The sequence below is a fragment of the Strix aluco genome, chromosome 29 (genome assembly GCF_031877795.1).
Source record: "Strix aluco isolate bStrAlu1 chromosome 29, bStrAlu1.hap1, whole genome shotgun sequence".
Taxonomy (NCBI): Eukaryota; Metazoa; Chordata; class Aves; order Strigiformes; family Strigidae; genus Strix; species Strix aluco.
The window spans coordinates 4,217,979-4,244,773 of record NC_133959.1 but is presented as its reverse complement, the minus strand read 5'-3'; the positions used below and the strand labels follow the sequence as shown (position 1 = coordinate 4,244,773).

At 51.4% G+C, this 26,795-nt stretch overlaps 1 protein-coding gene across 3 annotated transcripts in view; it reads left to right on the top strand.

Moving 5' to 3' along the window:
* Positions 1-3,126: 3,126 nt before the first annotated feature.
* Positions 3,127-26,795, top strand: part of ADAMTS10 (ADAM metallopeptidase with thrombospondin type 1 motif 10) — a 60,525-nt gene continuing 36,856 nt past the window's right edge. For 2 of the 3 annotated variants that reach the window (XM_074808695.1, XM_074808693.1), the window contains exons 1-3: positions 3,127-3,813; positions 16,682-17,020; positions 22,520-22,884. In XM_074808695.1, the coding sequence (XP_074664796.1) occupies positions 16,933-17,020; positions 22,520-22,884 (453 nt within the window). In that variant the 5' untranslated portion in view covers positions 3,127-3,813; positions 16,682-16,932. Of the gene's footprint in view, positions 3,814-16,568; positions 17,021-22,519; positions 22,885-26,795 lie in introns of all 3 variants that reach the window. The other variant, XM_074808694.1, reaches the window with a different exon arrangement.

Below are 26,795 nucleotides of genomic sequence, written 5' to 3'. Positions count from 1 at the left end.
TAGTTAAACTGAGTTTTACTGTTGGGCAATTAGTTTGCATGTCTCTGTGCTAGTGGAAAAACAAAAACGTTTGTTTATAGCTGGTTTCATTTGCAGGTTCTCAACCTGCAGTATTTGGGCTACAAACAAAGCAGAGTAGTTTGTTTATTACAGCAGTAGCGAAAAGACTGAATGAAGCGTTGTTGTGTTAGGTACTGTACAACCATAAAAAGGGTTAGTCTGTGGCCAAGTAGCTAGTCCCAGCATGGACTTGGGGCCAGGCTGTGATGTAGAGCCAGAGCTGGGAACTTTGCCCAGGCCCTGCAGTTTAGACATAGCAAGAGAGAGAATTTTTTATTTTATGTACAAAATGGTTACACAAAATTACCCCATCAGGCCTCAGCATCATTCCCTATGTGTTTTAATGGCAACCAGGACAGAGTTTGCAGCCTTACAAGCCTTAAAATGAGCACTGGCCTCAATGTCATGCAAGCTGGTGCTGCAGCTGGGCACGCTTGGATGCATTTGGGCATCAGCCAGCACCACCGAGAAGCGACGGTGCCAAGTTTGCCTGGAAGAGTTGCTCTTTGTGCTTCCCCAGGGCTGGGTGCATCATCCTTGCAGGGTTTCTACCAGCCTGGTGCTGAGCCTGGACCTAGCAGGATCCAAGCGTGCAGCCTCTGCCACGTGTAGCCACAGGAGGGTGCAGTGTCACCGGGCTGCCGAGCTTCGGGGACTGGGTCCTGGTGCTTGTGCTGAGCGCAGGGCTCCCAGCTCCATCCCAGGAGTGAGGGAGGATGCAGGGGGGCCGGAGGGAGAGGATTTCAAGTGTCTCCTGGAAGTGCATCCTCATCTCCTCGTCCTGGAAAGAGGAAGTAATTAGTTGGCACAGTTTGATGTTGGAGATAAATTGCAGTGGCCATCGGTTGCCTGCGAAACCCTTTTTTCAGGCAGAGTCCAATACCCTCTGCCTCTTTTCCGTGAGTATCTGATCCCTTTGCCTTCCCCGTTTTCTAGACCCTTGTGCAGGCGATGGAGGCCTTGGCTTGGGAAGGTGTGCGCCGCTCTGAGGTGGCTTCATCACCCCTTCAGAGACAGGTTGAGACTGGAGTAAGATGTACTTTTTGAGCTGGCCTGGTACGAGTATGAGCGGGTCCTCAGAGCAGTACTGATTTTGGGGCGTTGGCCCCAAGCACACAGATTGTGTGTCTTTATATGTCAGAAGTCTCTAACACTGTATTTACTATCCAGCAGGGACTGGAGACCCTGCACATCAGGGAAAAGCAAGTTTCCCTGGGAAGGGAGAGGGACAGGCAGCACCCAGCTGCTCACTGCTGAGCAGGGAAGATGGGCATCTGCACCTCAGTCCCTCTTCATTACACACCGAGTTGTTTGGAGACAAGCTTCAGCAGACACAAAGCCCCTGGTATGGCACCCGGCCACGCTTTGAGCAATTAGTTTTTCCCTGGCCAGAAGCACCACCATTCAATTAAACCCCAAATACTTTGTTTAGTTGCTCTTTTATGTATGTGCTTTGGGGGCTCAGACAATGGCTAGCACGGCTTGGGGAGGAAGGAAACTGCTCTTTCCACCCAGCCAGGGAACCAGCCAAAAATCCAGCCCAGCAATTGCAGTCCCTTTGAACTCAGTTTTCAAACGGAGAGCCAGGCTTTCCCAGTCTGAACGCCTGTAAGGAAGAATGGCCCTTGCGCTTGCACTGGGATGGCCCAGGGACTGGGGCAGCACTGGGAGCAGAGCTGGGGGCTGTGAACTCCCACCATCAGGCATTTCCTGGGAGCAAAGAATGTTTTCCCTCCTTTTCTCAGGGCTATTTGGACGAGCATAACTACCAGGCAAGACCAGTGCAGGCTCAAGGAGATCCCTCCTGGGCATCTCCTAGCTGGGGTCACACTGCAGCTCCATCTGAGGAGTGGAGGTCAGAGGGCTTCAGTGAGGGTTTACACAAACTCATGGAAGAAAATGAATTAAGGCTCTTAAATGCAAAGGTACAGGTTCTGGATTAGGTTCAGTCCTGCGCTTAGTTTACTGATAGCAGAGGATGTAGAAGGATATACTGCAAAAAAATACCACAGCTTCTTGCTTTTTTCTGAATCCCTTTTCTTAGGCATGCCATGGCCAGCATCCGATCAGGATGTAGGGCTGGCCAGGACTTTGTGGCTTTTTCTTTCTCCATTCTAATGGTCAGATGGTTACAGACTAGTGCTGGGTCAGCCTGGGTGGCACCCAGGGCCATTGCCAAGGCTGCTCAGGCCTGCTCCAGGGCTGGATCCTGTGGATTTGGCAATGTACGTACCTAGAAGGGCCACGGCAGGACACGCAGTCTGGAGAGGCTGGCTGTCCTGCAGGCTTGGTGTCCACACCATGCCCCCTCCCAGAGCCCCCCCTTGCACTCTGCTCCTGGGCACAGGGGTCTCATGTTCAGGGAGCTTGGTCTAAGACTTAGCTTACATCTTCCCCTGGCAACTTTCACCCCTTTACTCTTCATTCAAATCCTCTTATACTAAAAGGCTCCTTGAGGATGGTTTTGGGGTCCCTCTGTCCTCAGAGATGGGCTCAGGCTGGAGGTCCACTGCCTGGTGCTGCCGTCCTTTCCCTGTGTCCTTCCCCAGGGCCCCTCTCTCTGTCCAGAGAGAAGCAGGGCAGCGCATGGCAATTTGGAAGGGCCCATTTTTAAGATGTTTGCAGAATTGCCAGGTAATTCTCTCTTCACCAAGGCTTACATATTCAGCTTTCTAATCTCGAAGACGGAAATGAGCTCCTGCCCTTTATTGTTGCTTATTGTTTTATGTGTCCTGAGAGGGCTTTGTTTTTAAACAAGCAGTATTTTATTATTTGCAATGTTTATTCTTTTCTTTAGAAATGTATTGTCTTCTGTAGGACACTCCATGGTGGCAGCAGAACAAGAGAAATTATGGCATCACAAGAGCCAGCAGGGTGAAAATGATGTAACTCAGGAGCAAAGGGACTTCTTAAAACATTGGCAAATTCTTGAGGGCTTTTTTAAATTTAAAACCAATACCTAACATTACTGTAGAGCACAGCTGCCTTTGTTAAGGCCATTTCATGAGATGTGCACTGACTTTTTAAAAGCCTTTTGAAAGCTAGGCTTAAAATGAAGGATGGGAGTGTTGTTCGTTGTTGGGAGAAAAAAAAAAAAACACAACAAAACAAACAAAATCCTGGCTTGCTTTATCTGTTTTGTCTGCCGTCTGCCACTGTCAGCATGACCTCTTTGCTTTATCGCTTTTACTGGGATGTTTTATCGGCCAGGGAGCTGCCTGCATCGCCCTGGGGCTCTGCGCGCCCGCGGAAGATTCCTGCTGCTCCTTTGCAGAAAGGCTTAGCTGATTAGTTTTATACTGTTGCAGGCAAGACCTGCCTTCTGTACTGATGTCAGCAGTCAGGGCGGGACTTTTACAGCCTTATGGGTTTGGGGATTTTTTTTTTTTTTGGATAATCCTGGCAAAATTCCTGAGCAAAGGTTTTTTTTTCTTTTTTTTTTTTTTTTTTTTTTTGAGCAGCCCCTATACATGCTGCCTCCGAGCCGCTCTCTTATTACTGCTCACTTCCTGAAAGGAGACTTTTTAGCAAAGCCTCTAGCTCCAGCGCTGCCTGGGTCTGACAGAAGAAGGTTATTGAGGAAGGCGACATAAACCCTCAGCCTGGAAACTTTCTGACACGCGCAGGACTGAGGGGGAGAGAGAAGCTTTTGGCTGCTGCTGGGAAAAAGAAAAAAAAAAAAAAAAAAAAAAAAAAAGAAGCTCAAGGAATTAAAAGGGGAAAAAGAAGAAAGAAGGGAAAACACTAGAAAAGGTAAAACACTCTTTAAAATAATTTTTCCAGAGAAGTCTCTTTGAGGTTGGAGTGGGGTGGTCTGGGGTGGAGGGGAACGCGAATGTTCTTTGAAATCAGAACCGTCTCCCTGGAGAAGGAATGAGCCCGAAGAGCATTGCACGCTGGAAAAACATTTATGAGAATGAAAACCATGTTCACCCTTCTCCAACATTCAGAGTTTCCATAAAAACGCAGGGTTGTGTTTCAAAGTGTCTGCAGACAGCAGGAGTCAGGCATCTGCACTCGCGCGCTGTCTCCCTCGCCTCCCCTTGTCCCCACACCACTCCACTTTTTTTATTGCATTAAGCCATCTGATTGCATGTTTGCAGCTCTAAAATATAATTCTCTTATGCAGAGCTGCCGTGGGCGAAACTTTCAATTACAGAAAGCAACAGCTATAATCCCTGTTGCAGAATTATACGTTCCTTGCTGTCTTCATTCCTGAGAATAAACACATCTTGCGCTCCCTCTCCCTCTTTCGCTGTCTCTCTCCATCTTCGGGAGCTGCCAATGCCTCTCTCCCTCCTGTACGATGTGGTCAGAGGGTTATAAACTGTCTGCCCTGAAAAAGTTGCAATGTCATTAACTTCGTGTGCATCACCAGGCATTTGGCCCCATTGCACTAGTCATATATTTCTTTGCTTTGATTATGTTTTAAAGGTTTTTTTAAAAAGATCAATCCCTCAGAACATGTTATTTTAAACATCAAAGTAAATATTAGTGATGGTGAAACGCCAGAAGATTATCTCATTAGAGCTGAAGGAGCTGTGCTATAAATAGAAGGGAGTTTATAAAATAACCTTGGCAAATATCTTCCAGAGGGGAAGAATCAACCAAGAGGGAAGCGTGGAGCTGGTCAGAGCCACACTCCAGGGCAGGTACCCGGCTTCGGTGCCAGCTGCGGCTGTGCGGCAAAATTTAAAATCTCCCACGGAGGCTCGTTTTTGGGGACTTTCCTGGTCAAGCGTACGCAGGGATGTAAACCTCAGGGGGCATTTGTTTTCCTGTTTCAGTCCACGCCAATACCCATACTGGCTGGAGATAGCTCAGCCCCACCAGAGGTCTGTTTCTTATTCCGTTCATTAATATTCTTATTAGCAGAGCTCACGTGGTGACAGCGCGAGATCTAGTGCATGACGGCTGATAGCAGGAAGATTTTTGAAGTCATTGTTCATTTCTGGTCTCCCCTGTGCTGTGGATGGTAGAAGGGGAAGTGCTTTGTCGGGTGCCCAGGTAATTCCCCAGCTGGCGCAGGGGTGTTCCCTCTGCTCTGCTCTCCATAGCCTTGCCCGGACTAGTCTGAAATGCCTCCATCAGTTCTTGGGAGGTTGTTCCAGTGTCATGAAGTTTCTCCATATATGGAACGTGCCGAGTGCTCCGGTTTCTCCATCCTTGGCTTCCCATTGTTCCTGCTTCGCCCCACGGCAGCACCCTCTCCTTGCCTTCTCCTCCTTAGATCCCTAAAACCTCCAGCGCTCGTTGGTGAGTCTTCAGCTGCATTCCCTGAGCAGCTGGTGTTGGGTGGAATGGGAAAGGTCCTGTCATCTCCTGTAAATCATCCTTTTCCCAGATAAGACTTGGGGGCTGAACTGTTTCGTTTGGCAGAGGAAGACCCTGATAAGCTGCAACTGAGCGAGCAACCGATGGGGTGAAGTGTAGCCCTAAGGGAAGGTATTGCCTGCTCAACATAAACAGTGTCTGCGAGTCATGCGAGAGGCCTTTTAAGTACCAACATCCAAACCTGTAACACGAGAGGCTCTGTTATCACTGATGGCTCAAGGCCACCCAGAGACTGTTGCAGGGAGGAGTAAGTGTTCTTATCACCACATGAAGCCCTGGTCCAGAGACAGCGTGGGCTCAGCTGCCCAGAGGAGCAGCTCCATGGAGGGCTTTTCAGCACAGGTTGCATCAGGCCCACCCAGGGGATGATTCTGTTCAAGCATTTATCTAAAGCTTATCTGAAACCCCCAACTCCAAAAACCACTTTTCTTGCCAAGTTTCCAGCAATTAGTTCATTCTAAGCCAGAAACACCGCAGGATGTGTTTGTCACGTCCTGTCCTGCCTAGATCTCAAGCTAACACAAATGAACTTAAAACAAACAGAATTTGGACCGAATTTGTCAAGTTTTCAGAAACAATTCACTAGTGATTTGGATGATGTCAGCTCAGATGTGCTGAAGATATGCAAGTCAAAAAGATCTTCACTTGACCCTAGCACCATAGGAAATGTTTGCAGGGCGAGTAGTTACAAATATTTCCTGGGAATCTGTAACCAGGTCAGATCTCATGCAGCGATAGGGGAGTGAGAAACATGGAAAACCACCAGCCTGGATACAGACTCATTTTTCAACACTGAAGGAGGTTTTAAAGGGACACCATCAAAGCAAATTTTCCCATCTTGGTTACTGTGAGTGCCTTCAATTAAGTCTGCAACCAATTCAAGAATTGGGAGATTCTCCACTGAGAAACTGCCAAAATATTTTAGCTCCGTCTGGCTTCAGCAGAGCGATGTCAGTGGCACGTGTTAAGTGCAGGGTCTCCATCCGGCTGCTCCATTGCTGCTACTCTCTTACCTTCTGTGTTCTCCCAGGCTGGGCAGAGAATGCTTGGGGTATGCCATGTCTGACTATTCAGCCTCTTTACACTTCTGTTGATCATCCCAACCCACTGTTATTGCTACTGTGTTTCCTACTCTTCCATCATAGCTTAATTTTTAAAGGGAAAATGAGTTAAGATGAATCTGTTTCCGTGCAGTTCTGCAAATCCTTCTGAACTCAAACATTCGTAAATGTTGGCTCCAGTTGAGCTGAACTCACGGGTGAAATCCTGGCCTCCTGCTGTGGGAGTTGTTCCACTGACTTCAACAGGACGAAGGCTTCACCCCAAAGTGGCTTCGATCAAAACCACAGTGCAAAAGATGAGTTTGGTCCTATCTGAGTTAGCGGCTCTTCATTCCCTGGCCATGAACAAAGGCAGCTCCTCCACAGCCGGGCACAGAGAAATGTAGTCAGTGGCCTTTGGGCTGCCGCTTCCTCGTTAGGAAGCCACACATGCTTGTGAGTCGGCATATTTTCTGTTGCACCCTGCCATACCCCATCAAATCCAAACCATCTGGGCCATATGTTTCCCTGAACAGAGAACCTGCAGGGAGGGAAAAAGGGCCCATAAACTTTCTGCACAGCAGATCTCACAGAGCTCGCTTAAGGGAGCCGGAGCCTGGAAACGATCTGCAGATCTTCCAGATCTGTAAGGGCTGGAGGGAGTCCACAGCCCAATGTGGTCTGCAAGTTTTCATCCTGCTGCAGAGCTCCCCTGGCACGCTCCTCTGTGGTAACGTGTCCTGGGGTCTGTGGGTGCTCACGGTCATGGTCACGCTGCCTTGCATGAAGGGGGCCCCCGGGTGATTGCATGGGGGGGCCCCCGTGCTCTTGCACAGACTGCCTGCTTGGCTGTGCCAAATCACTTCTCCTCTTGCCTTGGTTTGCCCTGCTGTGAAACGAAGCTGGTAGCACTCACCTGCTTGCAGGGAGCCTCTGAAAGGTGGGGAGGCTACAGGCACGGTGGCAGAAGCCAGGCTGTGGGTTTGTCTTACTGTGCTCTCGGTGCCCGGGGGAGCTGGGTGCTGCCTGCGCCTCTGCAGAGGGGGAGTCTCGGTCCCGAGGCGCTGGAAGCACAGAGCCAAGCAGGCAGCGAGGCAGGTAGAGCAGATCAGGGTGAGCCACCTCTCTAGCCAGCCAGGGCTCTTCTCCCTCTCTCTGTGTCACCATGATGCAGCCACTTCTCTGAAAGGACAGGTTTCTGATTTCCTGGAAGGACAGCGTGGGCCAAGCTGACTCTGCTGCCTTAGGGTCCCGCTCCACAGCTCACTGCGTCTCCTCCCAGCCACCTCTTTATGTGAGACAGCCCGAGTTTTGTGATCCAGACCTCATCTAATGTCAAAGTTAACCCTGTTCTGAGAGTGGTGTGGGACCAGAGATCCCCTCAAGTCCCTTCCAACCTCAGTTATTCTTTGATTCATTCTAGCAATGGGTGCTGGAGACAGGCAATGCTGGGGATCCCTTCCCCTGTCCAGGGCTGTGCTGTTGCGGGGTGCAGCGTTAGACACTGCTGTGCTGTGGCGGTGGTGGAAGGAGCTGCTGATCTCTGTGCTCACTGCCTGGCCCTTAGTGCTTCTCACAGCCCTTCTGGGTAACAGGAGTCACCTCAGATGCTCTTCTCAGGAAGCTCAGTGGGACTCTCTTGTCTCTTCAGCTTCAGCATATGAGACCGTGCTGTACCGTGGATGCACGTGGTGTGGCAGGCAGTGGGGGGCTGTGGTGGGGCTCTGCCCTCCGGCATAGCACTGCCAGTCTGATGACCAGAGGCGTCCTTGTCAGAGGGTCCCAGCGCAAGTACGGCACTACAGACATGTGGGGTATGGCCCTGCCCTAAGCCCAGCTTGACAAAGGAGACAAATTTAGGGTGCCACGCTTGGTGTGTGAGCTGTGACGGGTCTTTGTAAGGTATAACTGTATAAAACATGCTATTGCCTGAACTGGGACAAACAGCACGTCCCTTTCTCAGACCGAATCCCTCTTGGAGAGAGCTGGTGGTGGTTATGCAGGTGAGTGGAGCTCAGTGTTGGCACAGGAGGGTGTTTGTCTTTATGCAACTCCAGGGCTCCGTGCCTTGTGTTGCTGTGTTGTGTAAACACAAAGGCTGCTGAAGGGCTGCTGGGGGAGCCAGCTCTGCCGGGATGCAGATGGCTGCGCTGGGCTGTTGCAGTGGCAGCGTCTACGTCTGCTTCCCGGCCTGCTCAGAGGTGTGAGTGCTCCCGGCCTTCCCGAGAGCCTGGGGCAGTTTCCTGGCATCCCCAGCACAGCAGAGCAGTGTTGTTCCATGTTGGTGCAGGGGAGCAGCAGGAGCACAGGGAAGGAGCTGCCTGTGCGGATGCCCAGGAGATCTGGATTCTCTTCTGGCTGCGCTGAACCCTGCAGAGAGAAGGGGTAGTTTTATAAAGGCAGAAGCAGTCACGCAGACGTAGAGATGTCACATATAAACCCAACATTCTTGCATGGCATGTCCAGAGGTATCGGCAGTGCGTGATGGCATGCGGAGGGGTGTGTGGGTACTGAATACAGATGTGCCAGCAGGTAGTGTGTATCCTCGTACAGGTGGTGTGTATCCTCGTGCAGGTAGTGTGTATCCTCGTACAGGTGGTGTGTGTCCTCGTACAGGTGGTGTATATCCTTGTACAGGTAGTGTGTATCCTCATACAGGTAGTGTGTGTCCTCGTACAGGTACTGTGTATCCTCATACAGGTAGTGTGTATCCTCATACAGGTAGTGTGTATCCTCATACAGGTACTGTGTATCCTCGTACAGGTGGTGTGTATCCTCGTACAGGTACTGTGTATCCTCGTACAGGTACTGTGTATCCTTGTACAGGTGGTGTGTATCCTCGTACAGGTACTGTGTATCCTCGTACAGGTACTGTGTATCCACTGTGTATCTATCTGCAGTCACACACAAACAGCTGCAGTCGGGGTCTGCATACGTGTGGATGACATGTGTGTACTTACATGCATGGTGTATGTGTGCAGTTGGCAGGGACAATGTATGGTAGGTGAGATGCACTTTCTTTTAATGACTACTCGGTCATCTTTTTAATTCTGCTGTTTTGTGCATGGCTGAAGCCAGCAAGGAGAGTGGTGGCAGGGGGCCAGCAAGTCTGGGTCACATGGAGCGACTCCAAACTATTGCATAAGTCCCGTCTGAAAGTGGACCTGCTTGGTGGAGTCATCTCCTTAAAGCAAAAGAAGTCCAAGGCTGGGAGCATTGGGTTGCTCGGTAGCCACCTTAGCTCTGGCTGAAGTGGACTGGTCTAGCAGCTAGATTTGGGCTCAGCCCTGGGGCTCGCACTGCCCCGTGCTGAACACCCCTCCCTGATGATGATACGAGCTGGCACTTCTCTCATGCTTTCCTGTTGAGGACCTCCGAGCATTTTACCACACTTGGAGAAAAGCAATGACCCCAGCTTTCCAGATAGGGCCAGATCCTTATGTAACAGAGAGATAGTATTTCCAGAAAGCAAAGCAGTCGGTGTCAGAGAGAGGTCGGTGCTCCCAGCTCTCCACTCGTATGCCCTTGCTTTGTCCTGGGTTTCTTTTGCCCCTTTGCTGGTGAAATTAAAGATCCCGCTGGATTTTGGAGAGGAGCAAGGGGGTAATTCAGTCCTTTCCTCACTAAGATTGCACTGAATAGACTTGACTGTAAAACAATTCTCATGTTTAAAAAAAAAAAATACTCCCACACAGTACTGGAGTGAGCCCAAACCCCTGCGAAGCTTGCTTGTACAAAGGGATGGAGGGTGTGCCCGGCTACAGCACAGCAGGGCCCGGCGTGGAGTGCCGCAGCAAGCCTCTGAGAGGGAGCCGGTGGTCTGAAGACAGTGAGGGTGTTCCCCTGCTCACCCGGGCTGGTACCAGGGTGCTGGCAGGGGGACAGACACCTGGGCTCAGGCCCCTCGTCTCTCAGGTTTGGACTGGCAGCATCAGTCTGGATCTGCCATGTTGCTGGTGAGCACCCTTGGACGGGGTTGGATCTTATTCTAACAGTGAGAAAGCAGCATCTCTCCTCCGAGCAAACTCTAAATTTGACCCTGCAGTCGCTGGGATGAGTGTCTGCAAAGAACCGCTCTCGGGGTGAGATGAAACAGCCTTTCCAAGCGAGGTGGGCTGCAGTGAGTGTGGGTGCCGGCAAGAAAGGGAAAGGCAAAAGCCCTTGTCCTTACTCAGCGTGGGCTTGATAACAGGAGCAGCTGGAGAGATGGCGAGGGGATCCTAAAGGGTTGCTGTAGAGCAGTGTAGGCAGGAACCATCCCGTGGCTGGAGGCTGCTGTTTTCTGGTGAACAGTGATAACTACGTGTTTCTAATTCTTTGCTTGCCGTGCCCCCAGAGAGGCCAGGCTTGGAGCGGTAAAGCAGACTAAGGTTCAAGCTCTTGTTTTCAGTTCTGCAGACCTGTGACTTTAACCCATTTTTCACATTCTGCAGCCAATGCTCCTAGCAGTGAGCTGCTGATTAGTTAATGCTGGTTTTTTCTGGTTTTAACCCGTGATACTACTCTGGAGCTGAGAAATTACTTCCCAGTGGAAGTCCGGTCATGCTGGCAGGATGACTGCAAAAAGACTTCTGCCATCTGCAACTCAGCATGTTTTCAACTTAGCAGTCCAGCCAGATATTTTGTCGGGAATATCAGGACGGTCTCTTGCTGAAAGCCAGGGAGGTCTCAGGAAGCTTTGCATCCACCCACGTGCTCGCCACCCGCCTGGCCTCTCAGGCCCTGCCACAGGAGGTGCAGCATGGCTGGGGGGAGCCACGCTGTTTACTCTGTCCTCAGAAACCTGCAGGAACCTGCCGGGAGCTGGGGTGGTGGCTGCACACGCATGAAACACCGGCTGCCCCAGGGGAACGCAGCGGGCCAGCAGCCCCCCGGCCAGTGGCAAGCACACAGCTGCATTGGCAACCCAGCACCTGGAGGGAGGGACCTGCCTATTGCCATGCCTCGGGGTGCGCAGAGTCGAGGTGGTGAGAAGTGATTTGGGAGCCCTTTCAAGGGAAGGAGGCAGTTGTCAGTGGCTTTCCTCATCCCCCGCTGCCCTTCCCTTCCCCTCCTTACGCTGCAGATGGCAAGGAGAGGCCAGAGGCACTGGTGGAGATGGGAGAGCTGGCGGTACAGGGAGCGGCTGTGTGAAGCGGTGGGAGAGGAAGGAGATGTCCCCTTCGGCCACGAACTGCAAACAGGCCCCATCTGTGCCTGGCTGTAAGGGCTGAGCTCTGATTTCTCGCTACAGTAGTGACTGGCTGACAATCCTGCTCCTCCGATCTGGACCAAGAAGCCTCCTAAATCAGGCGTGCGGATCAGCTACATGGAAGTTGATATTTGATGGGCTTGGTTGAAAGTGCGAGAAAACAACTCATTTTCCTTGAAAACTCTGGGTTTGGTGTGTGGGCTTTTTATGTCTGGCCGGAGCCATCTGACTCTGTGTTTTCTTATGCCAAAAAGGCTGACCTGGGTCACTGGGGGTGGTTTTCTGCTAGCTGCCTTTGTACGTGTGCTGGAGACCTTGGTGCTCTGGAGGTGGCCGCTGGCACGTGCAGCTCTCTGCGAGGCTGGCGACACAAAGGTGCCGTTGAGTTGTCTCTGGAGACCCAGGCAGGGCTGTCTGCAGCCACTGCCTGGCAGAACTCACCAGGGCTTTTGCTTTTAAAACATTCCAGTCCCTAATTAAATTATTTCCTCAACCCTCGTGCTTTTTGTGAGCCCCCCCGTGCGCTCGTTCCCGCAGGGAGGTGGAGATGGGGTGGTGGGCTGGGTGTCACCTTGCTTTGACCCTGACAGCACTCAGCGCTGCGGGTCAGGCAGCGACAAGCACATGGTGGTTTTCTGAGTGTCCCCTGAGTGGAGCAGCATGGGCTGAAACCAGGACAGTCCCTGGAGACCACGCAGAGGAGTTATTCTGCCTTGCGGCAGTATTTGGGAAGTAAACTTCAGCCAAGGGTTTAGAGCCAAAAACTTGTGGGCCTCCATGAAGCAGCGACAGCAGGTGAGAAAGGGGCTGTTTTCTCAGAAAACATGGTGACTTTAGGATCAGCCTCCATGAGCTACAGCGAGGTTTGCTGTGTGGCCACGGTGGGCAGCTGTGATTGCAGGCGGTAGGTAAGACCCCGCTGTGCAGAGCAAGGGGTCCGTGCGGGTGGTGGGCAAGCCTCCGAAATCTGGTGATGCTGCTGCCAAGTGCCTCTCCGTGGCACTGGCATGGCCCTTGAGCCACACATCCCAGCATCCTGCAGTCCCCACCTTATTTAGCTTGGTTTCCAAAGAAAATAGAAACCTGTGGAGCAAACTGTGTGTTTGCAGCTCTTCCCAAGGATGATAACTTTTGAATTGGTAGGACAATTTCAAGTTGGGGTGGATGGAGGAGCAGAAATCTCTATGGTGCTGTGTTTGCTGGGGCTGGGCACCACTGTGGGGTCTGAAGTGCTGCTCAGCCCCTTGACAGGGTCAGGAGGAAGCCGGGCCTGAAGCTGGCCGAGCTGTGGTGGGACATAGCATCTCAATCACACGGCTAGGAAGTGCTGGTACCCTGTTTTACAGGAGAAAGAAGAAATAATGTGAGGGCCAGTGACTTTCATTCATTCGTTAACACCGTTGCTAATAGCACAGCCCAGAAATGCTGTTGGGGTGAAGCGGTGTGGCCGCGGGGCGCAGCTCTCGGCGCTGCATGTTGGGAAGATGTCGGTGGAAGGGCTGGGGGCTGGGGGGTGCACTGCAAGTATTTCCTCCCACCGGGGAAAGCTGGAAGCAGAAATCTGGTGTTTGTATTTATTTCTCTCTCAAAAAAGGGAAAAGGACACCTGAGCTCATAATTTGCAAAAGTTGGATGAGAAACCTGGAAGCCGCCGGGCCCTGCATCTTTAAAAGCAGTTAAATTCCTCTTCTCTGCACTAGGAGGCACCTTGAACCTTCCTCTTGGCCCCGAGCAGAGCCCATCTGCTTCCTATTACCTTCCCATAAAGCTGCCTCCCCGGCCAAAAAGCCGGGCTTTCAGGGAATTCTGTCTGCAGCCCCGATGTTGAAATTAGTAACAGTTGTCATCTGTTTTTCTTTTTTCTCTTCTCTTTTTGTTTTATTCCAGCTTAAATTTTAAACCCCCTCCCCAGCTCCCCCCCACCCCTTCTCGCGTGTTTTTGGTGTGGGAAGAGGCGACTTCGAAGCCGCCACCGGCTGCGGTGGCATCGGCCCCCGCTCCCCTCGTCCCCGCCGCCTCCTCGCGCGGGCGGCCCAGCCCGGCCCACGGGTTCACGCGGCGAAAGCCACCTTGGCGCGGGGAGCGGGGAGCGTCAGCCGCTCGCAGGGCGCCTGCCAAGGACAACGAATTCCTCGGGAAGGAGCAAATCGGAACCGGCCCAAGCGAGGGAGGCACGAGACCGGAGAGGTCACCTTGTGCCCCAGGCCTCCCCGCGGCCCCTCCATCCCGGCATCCCGTTGCCCCCCATGCAGGCCCGGGCTCCTCAGGCTTGTCCGCGCCTGCCGGCCACTGCCACTCAGAAAGCAAAATCTGAAAAGTGAGGTTATGGAAAACTTTATACGTATTGAGGCAGCCGCGGAGCCTGCGCTCCTCCAGCTCTCTCCTCCTTGTTACAGGTCCTTCTCTTGCAGGAGACGGGCTCATCGGGGTCTCGGAAGTGAAGCGCCGCTGGGAAGGGGCCATGTTTTCCTTGCTGTGTGCAGGGAGGAATCGAAGCCGGGCCCTTCCCCCAGCCCGGCTTACGGGAATTTTGCAGCTGTAATTCCTGACTTGCGCTGCTCCAAACATGCCTCCTTCCCCCAGGGTCGGGGCTGCAGGGTCTTGGCGCCTGCAGCTCCCTCCCGGCCCCTGTTCCGGGCGATGCCGAGGAGCCGGGACTGAAGGGGAAGGGCAGAGGGGAGATGAGGGCACCGGTCACGGCTGCCACAGCTCAGGGTCGTGGAGAGGCGGAGGAAGGACGGGAAATAACAACAGTCTTGAGGAAGCGGGTTCAACAGCTGGAAAACAAGAGAAATTAGTAGTGTGAAGCCCAGGAGAAAATATACTTCAGCTGAGCGGCTTTCTGTCCGCAGACCTTGGAGCCGTGACAGGATTTAAAAGCTGGAACCTCAAGCTTTAATAGATGCTGAAAATGCTGACTTAGGAGAGGGCCGCAGCACGCCCAGCTTTCGTTTCACCTTCTCCCTTTTCCAGTTCACTTCCCGCAGCGCTGCGGGGAGCAGGCACAGAGCAGCTTGCAGCATCCATGGCACTTGGCCGTGTGTTGCTGTGGCCCCAGCCCTGCCCTCTCTGCACCCCAGCTGGGGAGTGACACTACAGAGGATGCTGTCACCAGGTGGATGTGGCCTCATGGACCCACGGTGCTGATCTCAGCATCCTCGTGTCATGGTGGAGAGGGCAGAATTCCTGCCCAACCCTCTTGCCTCTGCCGCCCACTTTCCTTTACCTGTCGTGGATGAGCGGAGCAGCCCGAGATGAGTTTTAGACAGTTCTTCCCCTGTCAGACAGTTTATTCTCATGGTTGCTGATCGCATGCGCAGGCTTCGTGGTGGCTGCCATCGTGGGTGTCGTGTCTGGGCTTTGCAGAAACCAACCTGGCAAGTGGCACTGGGAAGACCAGCCCAAAGCCTCACTGATGGTCTCTGGCCATTTTTAACTGTAAATAAACAGTTATTTCTTTTCCATTAGCACTTGTTTTCTGTCTCGTAACTGTAAATAAACAGTTAAAAATCTTAACATTTAAAATATGGAACTCCAGATTTTGATTTAAAGACACATGATTAATAGTCTCAGCATTACTGTCTAGTTGGGAGAAATCATTAACTTATTTAGATTAATTATTGGGGCAGGAATCATCTCTCTGATTTCTTCTTGTACCTCACCTATGTAGTCTCTGGCCTGTGATGGGTGTTATTCCAAGCCCCCACAGCACAAATAAAATTAACTGCATAGTAAAGATGGGAAAACAGAAGTAGAAATAAATTGCAGACACCCCTGAGGACACAAGGTGAAGGGAGCACGGCAGACCCGACGAGGAACCGGGCTCTCCTGCCCCGCACTCTAGCACATAGTTAGTCTTTGCTGTTTAAAACACACAAAAGCAGAGCGAGGCAAGGGTTAATGATGTTATTCCAAGTGTTTCCTTACTGGGATGAGGACCACACAGGTGCCATGGCTATTGACACCTCCGCAAAGAGCACCATCCTGCCAGCCTCATCTTCTCAGCAGGTCAGGAGCATCCGTCCTGCCTTTTTCTGCCCTGCTCCTCATAGCTGCATCACCGCTCTGAAGTCAGACTTAACTATGTATTTATCTGCTGCCTTGCAGGAACTGCTGTGTTTTGCTGTGGGGCTGCTCTTGAGCAGAGCATCACTGTTCAGATATTTGGGATTCTCTGGGCAGTAGTTAGGTATGTGCCATATTCATTGCATACGTCATCTAATCGCTGGATAGAAACAAAAACCACAGGCTTTATGCAACTCTCCAGCTCTATGTGAGTTTTGTATAATTGCCTCAGACTGGGTGGAAATTATCTGCAAGCCAGAAATCTTTCACTGAAGCAATTAGCAAATCATTTTAAATAACAAATACAATTGGAATCTCACGATCCATTTGTGGATAGAGCTGAGGGTAAGGGTGAGTTCACTGAATGGGTCCTTTGTTTTCAAACACTTTTTTAGGTTTAGCCAATATACTCTGAGAGCAAGTGCGCTTCTCCCAGTGCAGTGACAGTCATTAAAGCGTATTTTAATGCTGGGGAAACTGGAGTAGAGGGGATTTCTAGGTTGCTGCTCACTACCACCCTGCTAATGCTTTTATTTTGTGCTCCCCTTTAAGAGATCAGGTAACTGAGACCAGGTCGCTCTTCGGTCTGCGCTTCCTCGTGGGTGTTGCCACAGGACAAAGGGTTCCCATTTATTCTGAGCTCCTTTCCTCAGGTATAAGGTATATACCAGGCCTTCGGTGCCGCTGGCAGAGCGGTGGGGGGGTTTGCTGGGAGCAGAGTTCACCCCTGGGAGAGCACACGGGTGTGCAGTGTCCCCTTAGCAGGATAACTTGGCTTTCCAGTGCTGTGAACTGATGTGGTTAATTGCATTTGCGTTTGCTTCCCGTCCTTTTCTCCCCTTTTTCTTTCTTTCCATCTCGCTCTTCTCTAAGCTCAGGCTTTCCTCGTTCACCCTGCACACTGATTTCTCCCTCGTGTCCTTCTCCTCCATCCTTCGTTTCCCCTCTGCCCATCTCTTGCGTTCATCCATCCCCATCCTCTCCTTTGCAGGGGCGATGCCACCCAGAGCCTGTGCTTCGAACTAGCCCATGCTGACCCCCCTGCGCTGGCCTGGGCACAGCAAACTGCAAAGAAACCGTCGGCCTCGCTGCTTTGGGGAGAGCACGGAGCGGCCGAGGATGCCTGCGGAGGGACCGAGGACTCCTGTCTCTACATAAGCGGTGGCCGAGGGAGAGACATGTTGGGACAGCGCCCTTCCAGCTGGCACAATACTCCCTGCACTGAGACAAGCATCGCTAACCATGGCAATAGCTTGGAGGCTTCTCACATGGACTGTCATCTTCACGGCGGCTCTGTGCAACTTTCCTGGTTACACGTTCCAGTCACAAGGTAGGGATTGCCGTGGGGAGGGGAGCTGGATCCACCCGTTTCTGCTGGCAGAAACCCTAATGCTGGCCCCGGGGGAGGTATTAGGGTAATGTTGTGCTGAGGAGTAGGTGGAAACACCTCGAACTCTGCTCTGCGCTGTACTGCAGCAGAGCTCCTCCTGCTGAATTTGCAGGTGTTTTCCGTTGACCTCTGTGGAAAGGATGTGTTGTGCTCTCGGATGTTAACGCTCCTTGACATTTTGCAGAATTCAGAGCAGTAGGGTCTGTGCAAGATGAGAGCCACGTACAGGCTTAGAAAGCGAAGGCGATGTGGTAGCACTAGAGGAAGCTCCCCTTCCACTCGGGTGGAGCGGCGCATCCTTGGATGAATAGAGGCTTTGTTACGAGGAGGGCTGTGTGTGTGCAGCCAGGCAGCGCGCTTGCGAGCAGTCCTCTGCGTGTGCAGGGATGGAGGTCTCTGCTGGAGCATGCAAATACTCTGCACAGCTGAGTCTGGACAGACATGTGCTGCTAGAGGAGCAGTTTCAGTTTGTACACACATCTCTGTAAGTGCTACCATTAGTAAATACTCAAACGTGCTCAGATGTGAGCGCTTTGTACCTGTCATATGTGTGTGTGTTTCTAATGGTCTTGTGTTTAAATACAGAGCCACACGTGCAGGTGATTGCAAGGAGAGCAGAACGTGGGTCTCTTGTACATAGATTTGTGCCTTTGTACATGATTTTATTCCAGGTTAGGAGTGAAGGGACTGGAAAGTGAGATGGGCTGCCTTGTACCCAGCCTAGAGTACAAATACAGCACGGGTGGGGAACAGAGTAGTTAAATTGCTTAATACTAATTTGGTTTTGTGACTGTTTCTTAAGAGGCAACATGATCGTTCCCATCAGGCACCAGAGGTATGAAGAAAGAGCTCTGAAGTTAGACATTTATCTGTGCAGGGTGTTAAAACCTCAGCAGCGTACTGACACAGCCCTAATCCTGAAATACCACGTGTGCCCAGATTAATTGCAGCAGGACCAAAGTCAGCCACGTACCCGGGCTGTTGAGCAGTGCAGTGCCGTCGGGCTGTAGTTACAATGACCAGACTTGTTCTTGTGAAGCAGAACTGGAAAAAGGAACAATGGCAACCGAAAACCACGCACTGTCCTGGGTCTGAGCGCTGACTGGTTGCTAAACGTGGGGCAGCGTGTGCTGGGTGAGCCGAGAGGCGGTCAGGCCCAGAGCTGCGTGCTGTGCAGGCGCTGTGCAACGTGCAAGGTTATACAGGCAGATTTTCTTGAATCTGAAACAAACACGGTTTCTGGTCCTTTTCGCCAAAGCTTCTGGCAATGCCTGGGGTGACTGTTCTAGGCCTCCCATGTCCGTCAGTTCACACCTCCCTCCATCTGCAGCACCGCGTCCGCAGCGCAGCGACGCTCTGACAAGGACTTTGCTGCCAGATCACCTCCGTCCTGACTCACAGCAGCTGAAACGCTCCCTCGCTCACGAGTCCCCGCACCGTTTGCTAATACACCTCGGTCTAAACCCAAGGGCTCACCGAAATGACAGTTAATGCCTTTGTGCCCCCCTAGATGCTGGCTTCCCCTGAGCAGGTCTGGGGGATGAGTCTCAGCCTGTGATGTTGCTGGGAACATGGTGCTGTGGTTCCCAGTCCCTGTCCAGTCCCAAGGGTCAGGCTGCCCCGTGTGCCCCTCTTGCTGTCAGAGCTCTTTTTTAGGCTTGCAGCATCCGGAACGGTTGGCGTCAGGCTATTGATATTACTCAACACTTTCTCTTCACCGCACTGCTGAGATAGTAAGTACATAATCCTCACAACACCCTTTCAAGAGGGTGAAATGCTGTTATCTCCTCATAGCAGTCGGAGGTACGGAGAATAAAGGCCAGTGTTTTCAACAAGCCACTGATTTTAACCAAGTGACTTGCTCCAGTTAACAGTGGAGCAGGATTCCCATGCCCCGTGTGCCTGACTCCAGATCAGTGTATTTGTTTTATGCAGGAAGAAGATTGAGGTATCACAGTCATAAACTGTCATTATCTTTGTGGGAAATAGCAGCCCAGCGTTGAAGGCCTCTTGAAGCCAGCAGAGATGTAACGAGATTCAGATGTAACACGTACGCTCAGGCTGCAGTTTTTAACAGTGCAGGAAAGAGCAGCTGAAACAGTTGACCAAGGATTCAGTACATGCTCACCATTGCTGAATGGTTTTTAATCAAAAGGTAATTTTTTGCTAGCACCTTAGTTCAACTAGTGATAGATTAGACATTCCCTGTTTTATAGAATGTTAGGTCAGGCTCACTGTTCCCAGCTCACATATAAACCATGGACCCTTGGGGGACACAGTGAGACTGCCACAATGCCAGGGCAGCCTGAAGTCATGGATCCCATAGTGTTTTCCACAGCCATCCTTTAGGAATCATGTCTGGGCTACAGCTGGGGCTCCTCTTTGCTCTGGTGACAAGACCAGAGCAAATATCTGCTTCCTTTTCATCCTTTAAGCAGCTTTATAATGAGAGGGGCAATGGTGAGCATACAAGGAGGGAACAAAATCCTCCTTCCTCCACTTTTACCTTCCTTCTCTTCTTTTTGTTCAGCTTACTGCTCTGCCTCCCCTGTGCCCTTTCCCTTCACCTGTTGCCCCTGCAGATGTGTGCTCTTTTTCCACCAAAAATGGGGCAACGAGGTACCTCTCCCCACACCCCAACCCTCCTGCTTCCCCGGTTTCTCCCTTGCCCTCTCCTGCAAGGTTTGTGGTCCTTCAGGGGTGCGTGGTGTCCTGCAAAGCCATGGGCAGGTTTTCCTGGAGAAAGGCTTTTTATAGCATCTCTTCCAAAGCAGTTTGACAGCTCTCTGGATACACCAGGCTGCTTATCACCAGTGCAAACCCTTCTGATACAGTGGGTGCAGTACTGCACGTTTCAGGCCAAGATCTATTAATACAGCGTGAAGTGGCTGAGATGTCAGAGGGCACATGATGGCTTTTCTGGAAGGGAGGGAGGGAGGAGGGAGGGAAGAATGAAGGAAGGAAGGAAGGAAGGAAGGAAGGAAGGAAGGAAGGAAGGAAGGAAGGAAGGAAGGAAGGAAGGAAGGAAGGAAGGAAGGAAGGAAGGAAGGAAGGAAGGTAGGAGGGAAGGGAGGAAGGGAGGGAGGGAGGGAGGAAGGGCCAAACAGTGCCCCTCTTGCTGTTGGGAGCTCCTATCATGGTCTGTAATATGGGGAGCATGACCAAGGCAGGGATGAGCAAATAAGAAAATTAGGGAACATCTGTGATTTTGGGTGGAGTACACAGGGTTAGGGAGTAAAAGAGATCCTAATCTCTTAGACCCTAATCTAATCTTTTACATTTTTAGAGGAGAGGAAGCGACCAGCTGTAACACTAGACGAGGACACTGGCTTATCCCTTGTGTTGAAAATCTCTCTTCATTATTTTTCCCGTTTGTGGCATCCCCACTCTGAAGCATCACTTCCTAAAACATTCATGTGATGCAGGGCACCGCTCTTAGATCTTCCTTCCTGTGCCTTAGTCTTCAGAGTGACATCCCTGAGAGGATGCCTGGTGACTGGCACCACAACAAATGCAGGTTCTCACACACAACCTCACCCTCAGGCTCTGGACACTTTTTTCCTCCTGAATGTACCTTGCAGGACAGGATCAGAGACTGCAGCTCAGGGTCCCAGGCCCTTTCTTGCCACTGTGTGCACAAACCTCCTTCCGACTCGCTATTTTGCAAGCCCACGTGGACTGCAGAGAGGGGAAAAGAAAAACAAGCCACTTCCGATAGCAAATTTTTCCAAGCCTGAGGTCATTGCTTAAGTGCAAATAGTCACTCTTGTTTGCCCGGCTGTATCACACGCGAGGCGGTGTGATGCAGGAGAAGCTGGAGCACAGGAAGTTAAAAAACTAATAATTATTTCTGGCTTGTTGAGGCAAGGGAGAGGTGCCAGAAGTGCTTATGGTTTGGAAGGATGGGAGCTAACCCCTAAACCCAGCTGGTGGGAAGGACTGTCCCATTACTGGTGGCCAAGGAAACCACTCTGTCAGGCTCCCACACTGGAAAACACACTAGAGGAAAAGGAAACTTTCCAGTGCTGCCATGTGGTAAGAGTGTAATTTGGAGTCCAAATTTATGATGGCTGGGAAGACTTTGAAGATGGGTGCTGTGGAGCCAGGCAAAATGCAACCACCCTGGAGCAGCCTGGCCTCTCCTGTTTGCTTAGGAAACAACTACAAATAGGATGCAGAAAGCACAGTTAGAATCTTCCAGAGTGAAAAGAGGGCAGATCCTCTCCCACTCCATGAGCAAACCTCCAGCCATGAGGGGTTTAGAAGAACACGCTGTGATGCGGGGAGCTATCCTGGCCAGTGCATGATTTTTCACATCTTCTGCTGAAGCCTCTGGTACTGAGGGCTGTCAGAGACAGCTAGACCTCCGGTCAGATCCAATCTGGCAGTCCATGTGACATTTTGCTTGGAAAATGAGAAATTTCTGTCGAGGTTGCAGAGTGCCAATTTCTTTGACAGCCAAAAGTGTTGCGTTACTGTGTGAGTGCAGGCAGACGTTTTGGACAGTGACCTTGTCAGAGCACATTTCTTAAGTGGTACGAGACAGGCTCAAAAACTCAAGTGCCCCAAGAGAAGGTGCTAAGCCAGGCTGATACGATAAAGAGCACCAAGCTGGTGAGTTGGGGAGGCAGGATGGTGTCATAGATAGAGACCTGGCTGGGGAATCAGGATGTCTGACTTCTTTTCTTGCTGCCTTTTCAGCACAGCAGGGGAATTCTGGTTACCCTCTTTCCTGTTTTGATTGCAAGATTGGCATTGCAAGGACATTGTCTTTGTGCCTCTTAGGAGGATGCCCGGTACCTAATGCACTAATGGAGCTGTGACTGGGGAGGCTGGTATGGTGCTGTTACTATGTGAGTTATCAGAGTTAGCAGGTCCACGTGGCAGCTGTAGATGTTCTGAGGAACCCCACAGTTCTTTAGTAAGACTGTCTTCTTCTGGGACATTGTCAGCCCAGGGCTCACTCTAGCTTGTTTTGAAGAGACCTTATTGCTACCTTTGGTACTGAAAGGATTCAGGTTAAAATAACCCCCCAAAATACAGACTGTGACTCTGCACAACCTGGAGTCTCTGTGCCCGGTGGAGATGGAGACATGGGGGATAGTCCAGGTTCAGAGCCAGAGTTTGGGTGTCCTGAATGGCCCCTTGGACCAGTGTGTTTCTCTCCATCACATGCAGAGAAAGAAGATTATGCTCCATAGGCTCAAGACCTATTGATACCCCAAGGCTCTGTAGGCTGAAGGCCTTTGGGAATACCCCAAGGATCCTGCAGCCTGGACAGAGCCGACTCTCTGTGTCAGGGCCCTGTCCCTCTGCCTTGCATTGGGTACAGCTCAGTTGTGCTCAGGCATAGCTGGCTCCATGCTGAAGTCGCTGGGTGTTTTACTCTGACTCTCTTTGCAGAATGTCATTCCTCCTGTGTTTGCTTTCCCTCCCCAGAGGAGTTCCTCTCCAGCCTCGATCACTATGAAATTGCGTTCCCCATCCAAGTGGACCAAAACGGGGACTTCCTCACCTTTGATGTGAGAAGCCAGTTGAAGCAACGTCCTCGGCGCAGTCTGGGCTCCTTGCCCTACGAGCCATCTGAGCAGCAGGTTTTCTACAAAGTCTCTGCCCACCGCACCCAGTTCCTCCTCAACCTGACACTGCACTCCAACCTGCTGGCTGAGCACTTCACTGTCGAATACTGGAAGCGAGATGGTGTGGACTGGCAACATGATTTCCATGAAGACTGCCACTACGCGGGCCACTTGCAGGATCAGTACCTGAACTCAAAAGTCGCCATCAGCAACTGCAATGGACTGGTGAGTCTCTGTATTTTGCCCAGCCAAGGGCAATACTAACAACTAGAGCTGCCAATAGAGCAGAGCTGATTGCAGCCTCTTTGATCTTCGCTGTAGAAGTACAACCAGGTTTGGGTCCCAGCAGGTGAGTCCATGGTGGTGGGAAAGGCGTGAAGTTGGTGTCAAGCCAGAATGTTGTACACTGGCATCAAGAGTCAGCTGAGGGTGAAGAAGGCCACATCTCTTCGTTACATCTGTAGGGGTTCCTGATCTGTATTTTGTTTGTAGTCCAGTTTCTACCAAAGTCAGTGGTCATTTTTCCATTGATTTGAATTGGAATGGGACAATCCAGGCTCTAGGCCATTATTCTGATTCTCACAGAACTCTCCCCTCCACTTCCATCAGTGTTTTGCATGTGTTAGTGAGGAAGAAGTGCAGGAGGGCAGGAATTTCCCAGCACAACTGGGAATGTCAAAAGTGCATTCAGATCCTTACAATTGTAGATGCATTCCTGGTGTTCCCAGTCACTTCTGTCCAGATTTCAGGAGCTAAAAAGAATATCAAAAGGTGAAAAAATGGCATTCCCCAAAAACAGCAAGGTTGCTGCAAAGGGGGTGGGAATGATTGATTTTTCATGTCCTAACAATGAGGACTAGACATCACGGTCTTAAATATCAGCAAGAACTCTTAATGGTAGACGTTAGAGGTAAGGATAGCTGAGCTCTGGACTAGATTTCTTGGAGAGTACGTGGCCCCAACATCGTTGGAGATCTTTAAGAATAGGTCAGACAAATGCCTCTCAAAAATACTCCAGGTATGATTCAATTAGCTCTTCCAGCATTGGGAATTGACTAAGGACTTCCATCCTTATTTTTCTATGATTTTCTGATATTTCTGGCTCGCAAAGCACATTTCATGCTCTGCCAGATGGAGGGATGGAGCAAACATACCCTGTTAGCAAATCCCAAGGATGATGGCTCGCTTGCAGGGGTAACATGTAGAAAAAGACTCTGTAGGCCAGATTCATATTTATGCTACAGCCCCACCTCTTAGCAGTATTCTGGCAGTGTGGAAGAGCTTCCAAATGGGAATGAATTCACATTTGATTTATTACTAAATTACACTGCCAGAACAGTGCTGTGGGTTATTAACAGAAATGAGAACCTGACTCATTATATCATAGAGTCTAATGTTTCTATCTCACAGCCAAAAATCAGAGCTGCATAAACTCTTGGTTCCCTAGTTAGCCCTTTGTTTAGATATGGGAAGTCTGCTGAAGTCCTAAACAATTTACTGGTGTTCACAAAAGCACTGAAGGGTGAGCTGGATGCTGCTGGCTCAGAAGGGATCTGGCATTAGCCTACCTTCCCACTTCAGAGGGCAGCAAGTCCAGGGCAAGCAATGGCCCAGCAGCACTTGCTCTGGGATAATTTAGTCCACAGGCTGTGTTTAGCTCTGGAGAGATACCAGGGGCTGTCTGGAGGAAAATGCAGCCAGGCACGAAGAGGGACGGAGGGTCATCCAACAATCTCTCCTTTTCCTGAACTCTGTCCTTCTGCCCTCGAGAGCTATGGATATCAGCAAGGAGGGGAGAGGACATCTTCTGGGTTAGCGAGGACAATAGGGTCAGGAATTTGGACAAGAGGAGTCTGGCATCTTTAGCTGGCAGAGTGGGGACTGTAACTGCCACTGGAGAAGACCTGTCGCAGAGCTCTGGTTGATCAGTAACAGCTGATCCACTTGTGCCGTCCCTCAGCTGCAGCATGCTCCCAGCCAGGCAGGTGTCAGTCTGCTTTGGAGGGGACAGGTGGGGACAGAAGAGGGTCTCCAGTTACCGAGGTCTCAGGGTTCAGGCTCCTGCTGACACGTGCTAAGGGGGGGCTGCACACAGTGACCCACGTTTGCACAGACCTGACTCACTGATGATGCAAAGGAGGTTGTGTGTTGTGTTGTTGCATGAGCACAAGCAGGGACCAGGTGTTGATTACAGGGTGAGCTGTGCACGAGGAGGAGGGAAAGGGATGACTGCGTCCGCAGAAGCGTCCAACACAAAGCTGTAAAAATGGGTAGCAAGCCCCAAGCCATCCTCCTGTCCTCAAACTCCCACATCCCTAACCAATTTCTGAGTCTGCTAGGTGTACACTGTAAACAGCTTTGTTTTCAAACACCCACAACGTAACTCACACCTCACGGAACCCCAGCTTTGCACTGCCAATATCGGGGCATGTTCCCATCAGCTCGTCTTCCCGGCCACATGCACCATCACCCCGGGCTGAGGGCAGGCAGGCAGTGTGGCTCACCCCACGCATCTCCCCATGCCATGCTGTGCTTCAGGCTGAGTGGGGGGAACGTCACCCAGGCTTAACTTGTCGGAAGCAAAGGGCAAAATGGTCCATTTTCCAAAACACACGGAGGTGTGAGCTGCCAGCAGGGCCAAGCACGAAGCAGCTGGAGCCTGCAGGGAGCAGCCCAGGCAGCTTTGCCTCAGCCTGGCCAGGAGCTGAAATCCCTGTCTTAAGCAAAGCCATGTTTCATCCCCCTGGCTGCATGAGATCCCAAGGACCCCTGTCCTACCATCAGAAAAATCACAGTGAGGAGAAAACAACTTCAGGAGAGAAATGCCACTCTCTTACCTCTTGTGTCAGAGCTCATCAAAGGACAGTTTAAAAGCCAGGTTTTCAACCCTGTGTGTCTGTGCTGAAATTGTGCTTTCACCTGAAAAGCCCTTCTGAAGTCAGCATGGACATTAAATGCTTGGAGCAAAGCAGATGACCCTGCTGCTGAGGCTAATGGCGAGCTGCTCGTGTGTAGATACAAGGAGGTGGAAGAGCTGAATTGCAGTATGTGGCTGTGCTGTTCTCCAGTGCGGTTATAAGCTAATAGCATAAACCATCCTTGCTCTGCAGATGACCTGGGTGAATCATAGACAGGATATCCAGTTTAGCTCCCCCACAAACCACAGGGATCTCTCTAAGGGCTTCTCACTGCCCCCTTTCAACAGGCTTGTGTCCCGTCCAGCACCCAGAGCTCAGAGCTTGGTCCTTGGGGTCAGCGATGGGGCAGTTTTTAGACTCCTGTGATGGCTGAGCTTCATTGCTGAAGGATGCCAGGCAGGCAGCGGAGCCTCCTGCCTCTCATGCTCTGCAGAGGCTCAGGGTTTAAGTAAGAACAGCCCTTTTCTAGCGTTACATGCTTTTTGGGCAGGACGTGCTCTCCCCTCCTGCTGCTCTGCCCTGAGCCGGTGGTGACCTCCTTCTCCCCGTCCCACAAAGCCGGCAGCCAGCTGGCTTCGCAGGCCGACACTCGGCTTTCCGCCGGAGCCTTCGCCAGGCTAACCTCACAGTACCTCGCTTGTGTTTGAAAAGGTGGAGCTGAGCCAAGAGCAACAGAGCCTGGTGCAGGAGGAAATCCCCCGGCACTCTGGAGATGGGGACTTCGCTGTGCACACACTGCCCCGATTCAGCTTTCATGGCAGGGAGGGAGAGGGGGAGAGACCTATTACAGAGGCAGTGTCCATCCCAGAGAGGCTCTCCCCCACAAACACCCAGCAATAATGCTGTTACGCAGGTGATGCCTTCCATGCAAGGACCTCAAGATGTGTTACAGAGACCTCCCTCCCCACTCCCTGTCCTGGCAGATCAGGGCTCCTGTCCCCCTGGCACAGAGGGGAGCTGGTAGAGCACTGTGACAGCCAAAGGACAACACCGGTGCAGAGCGGATGGCAGGAGAGGAGTGTCTGCACCCAGAGCTGTGCCTGCGCACAGGGAGTGGGAGGACAGCCAGGTAACGTGGGTCTTAGACTTTTGGGATACTTCTTGTCCTGCTTGAGCAATGTCAGGCACGTTTCTGTGCCTCGGTTGCTTGTTGGTAAGTTCAGCTGATAGCACACCCACGTTTCTTGGAGTTAGATGAGATTCAGCGCCAGAAGTTGC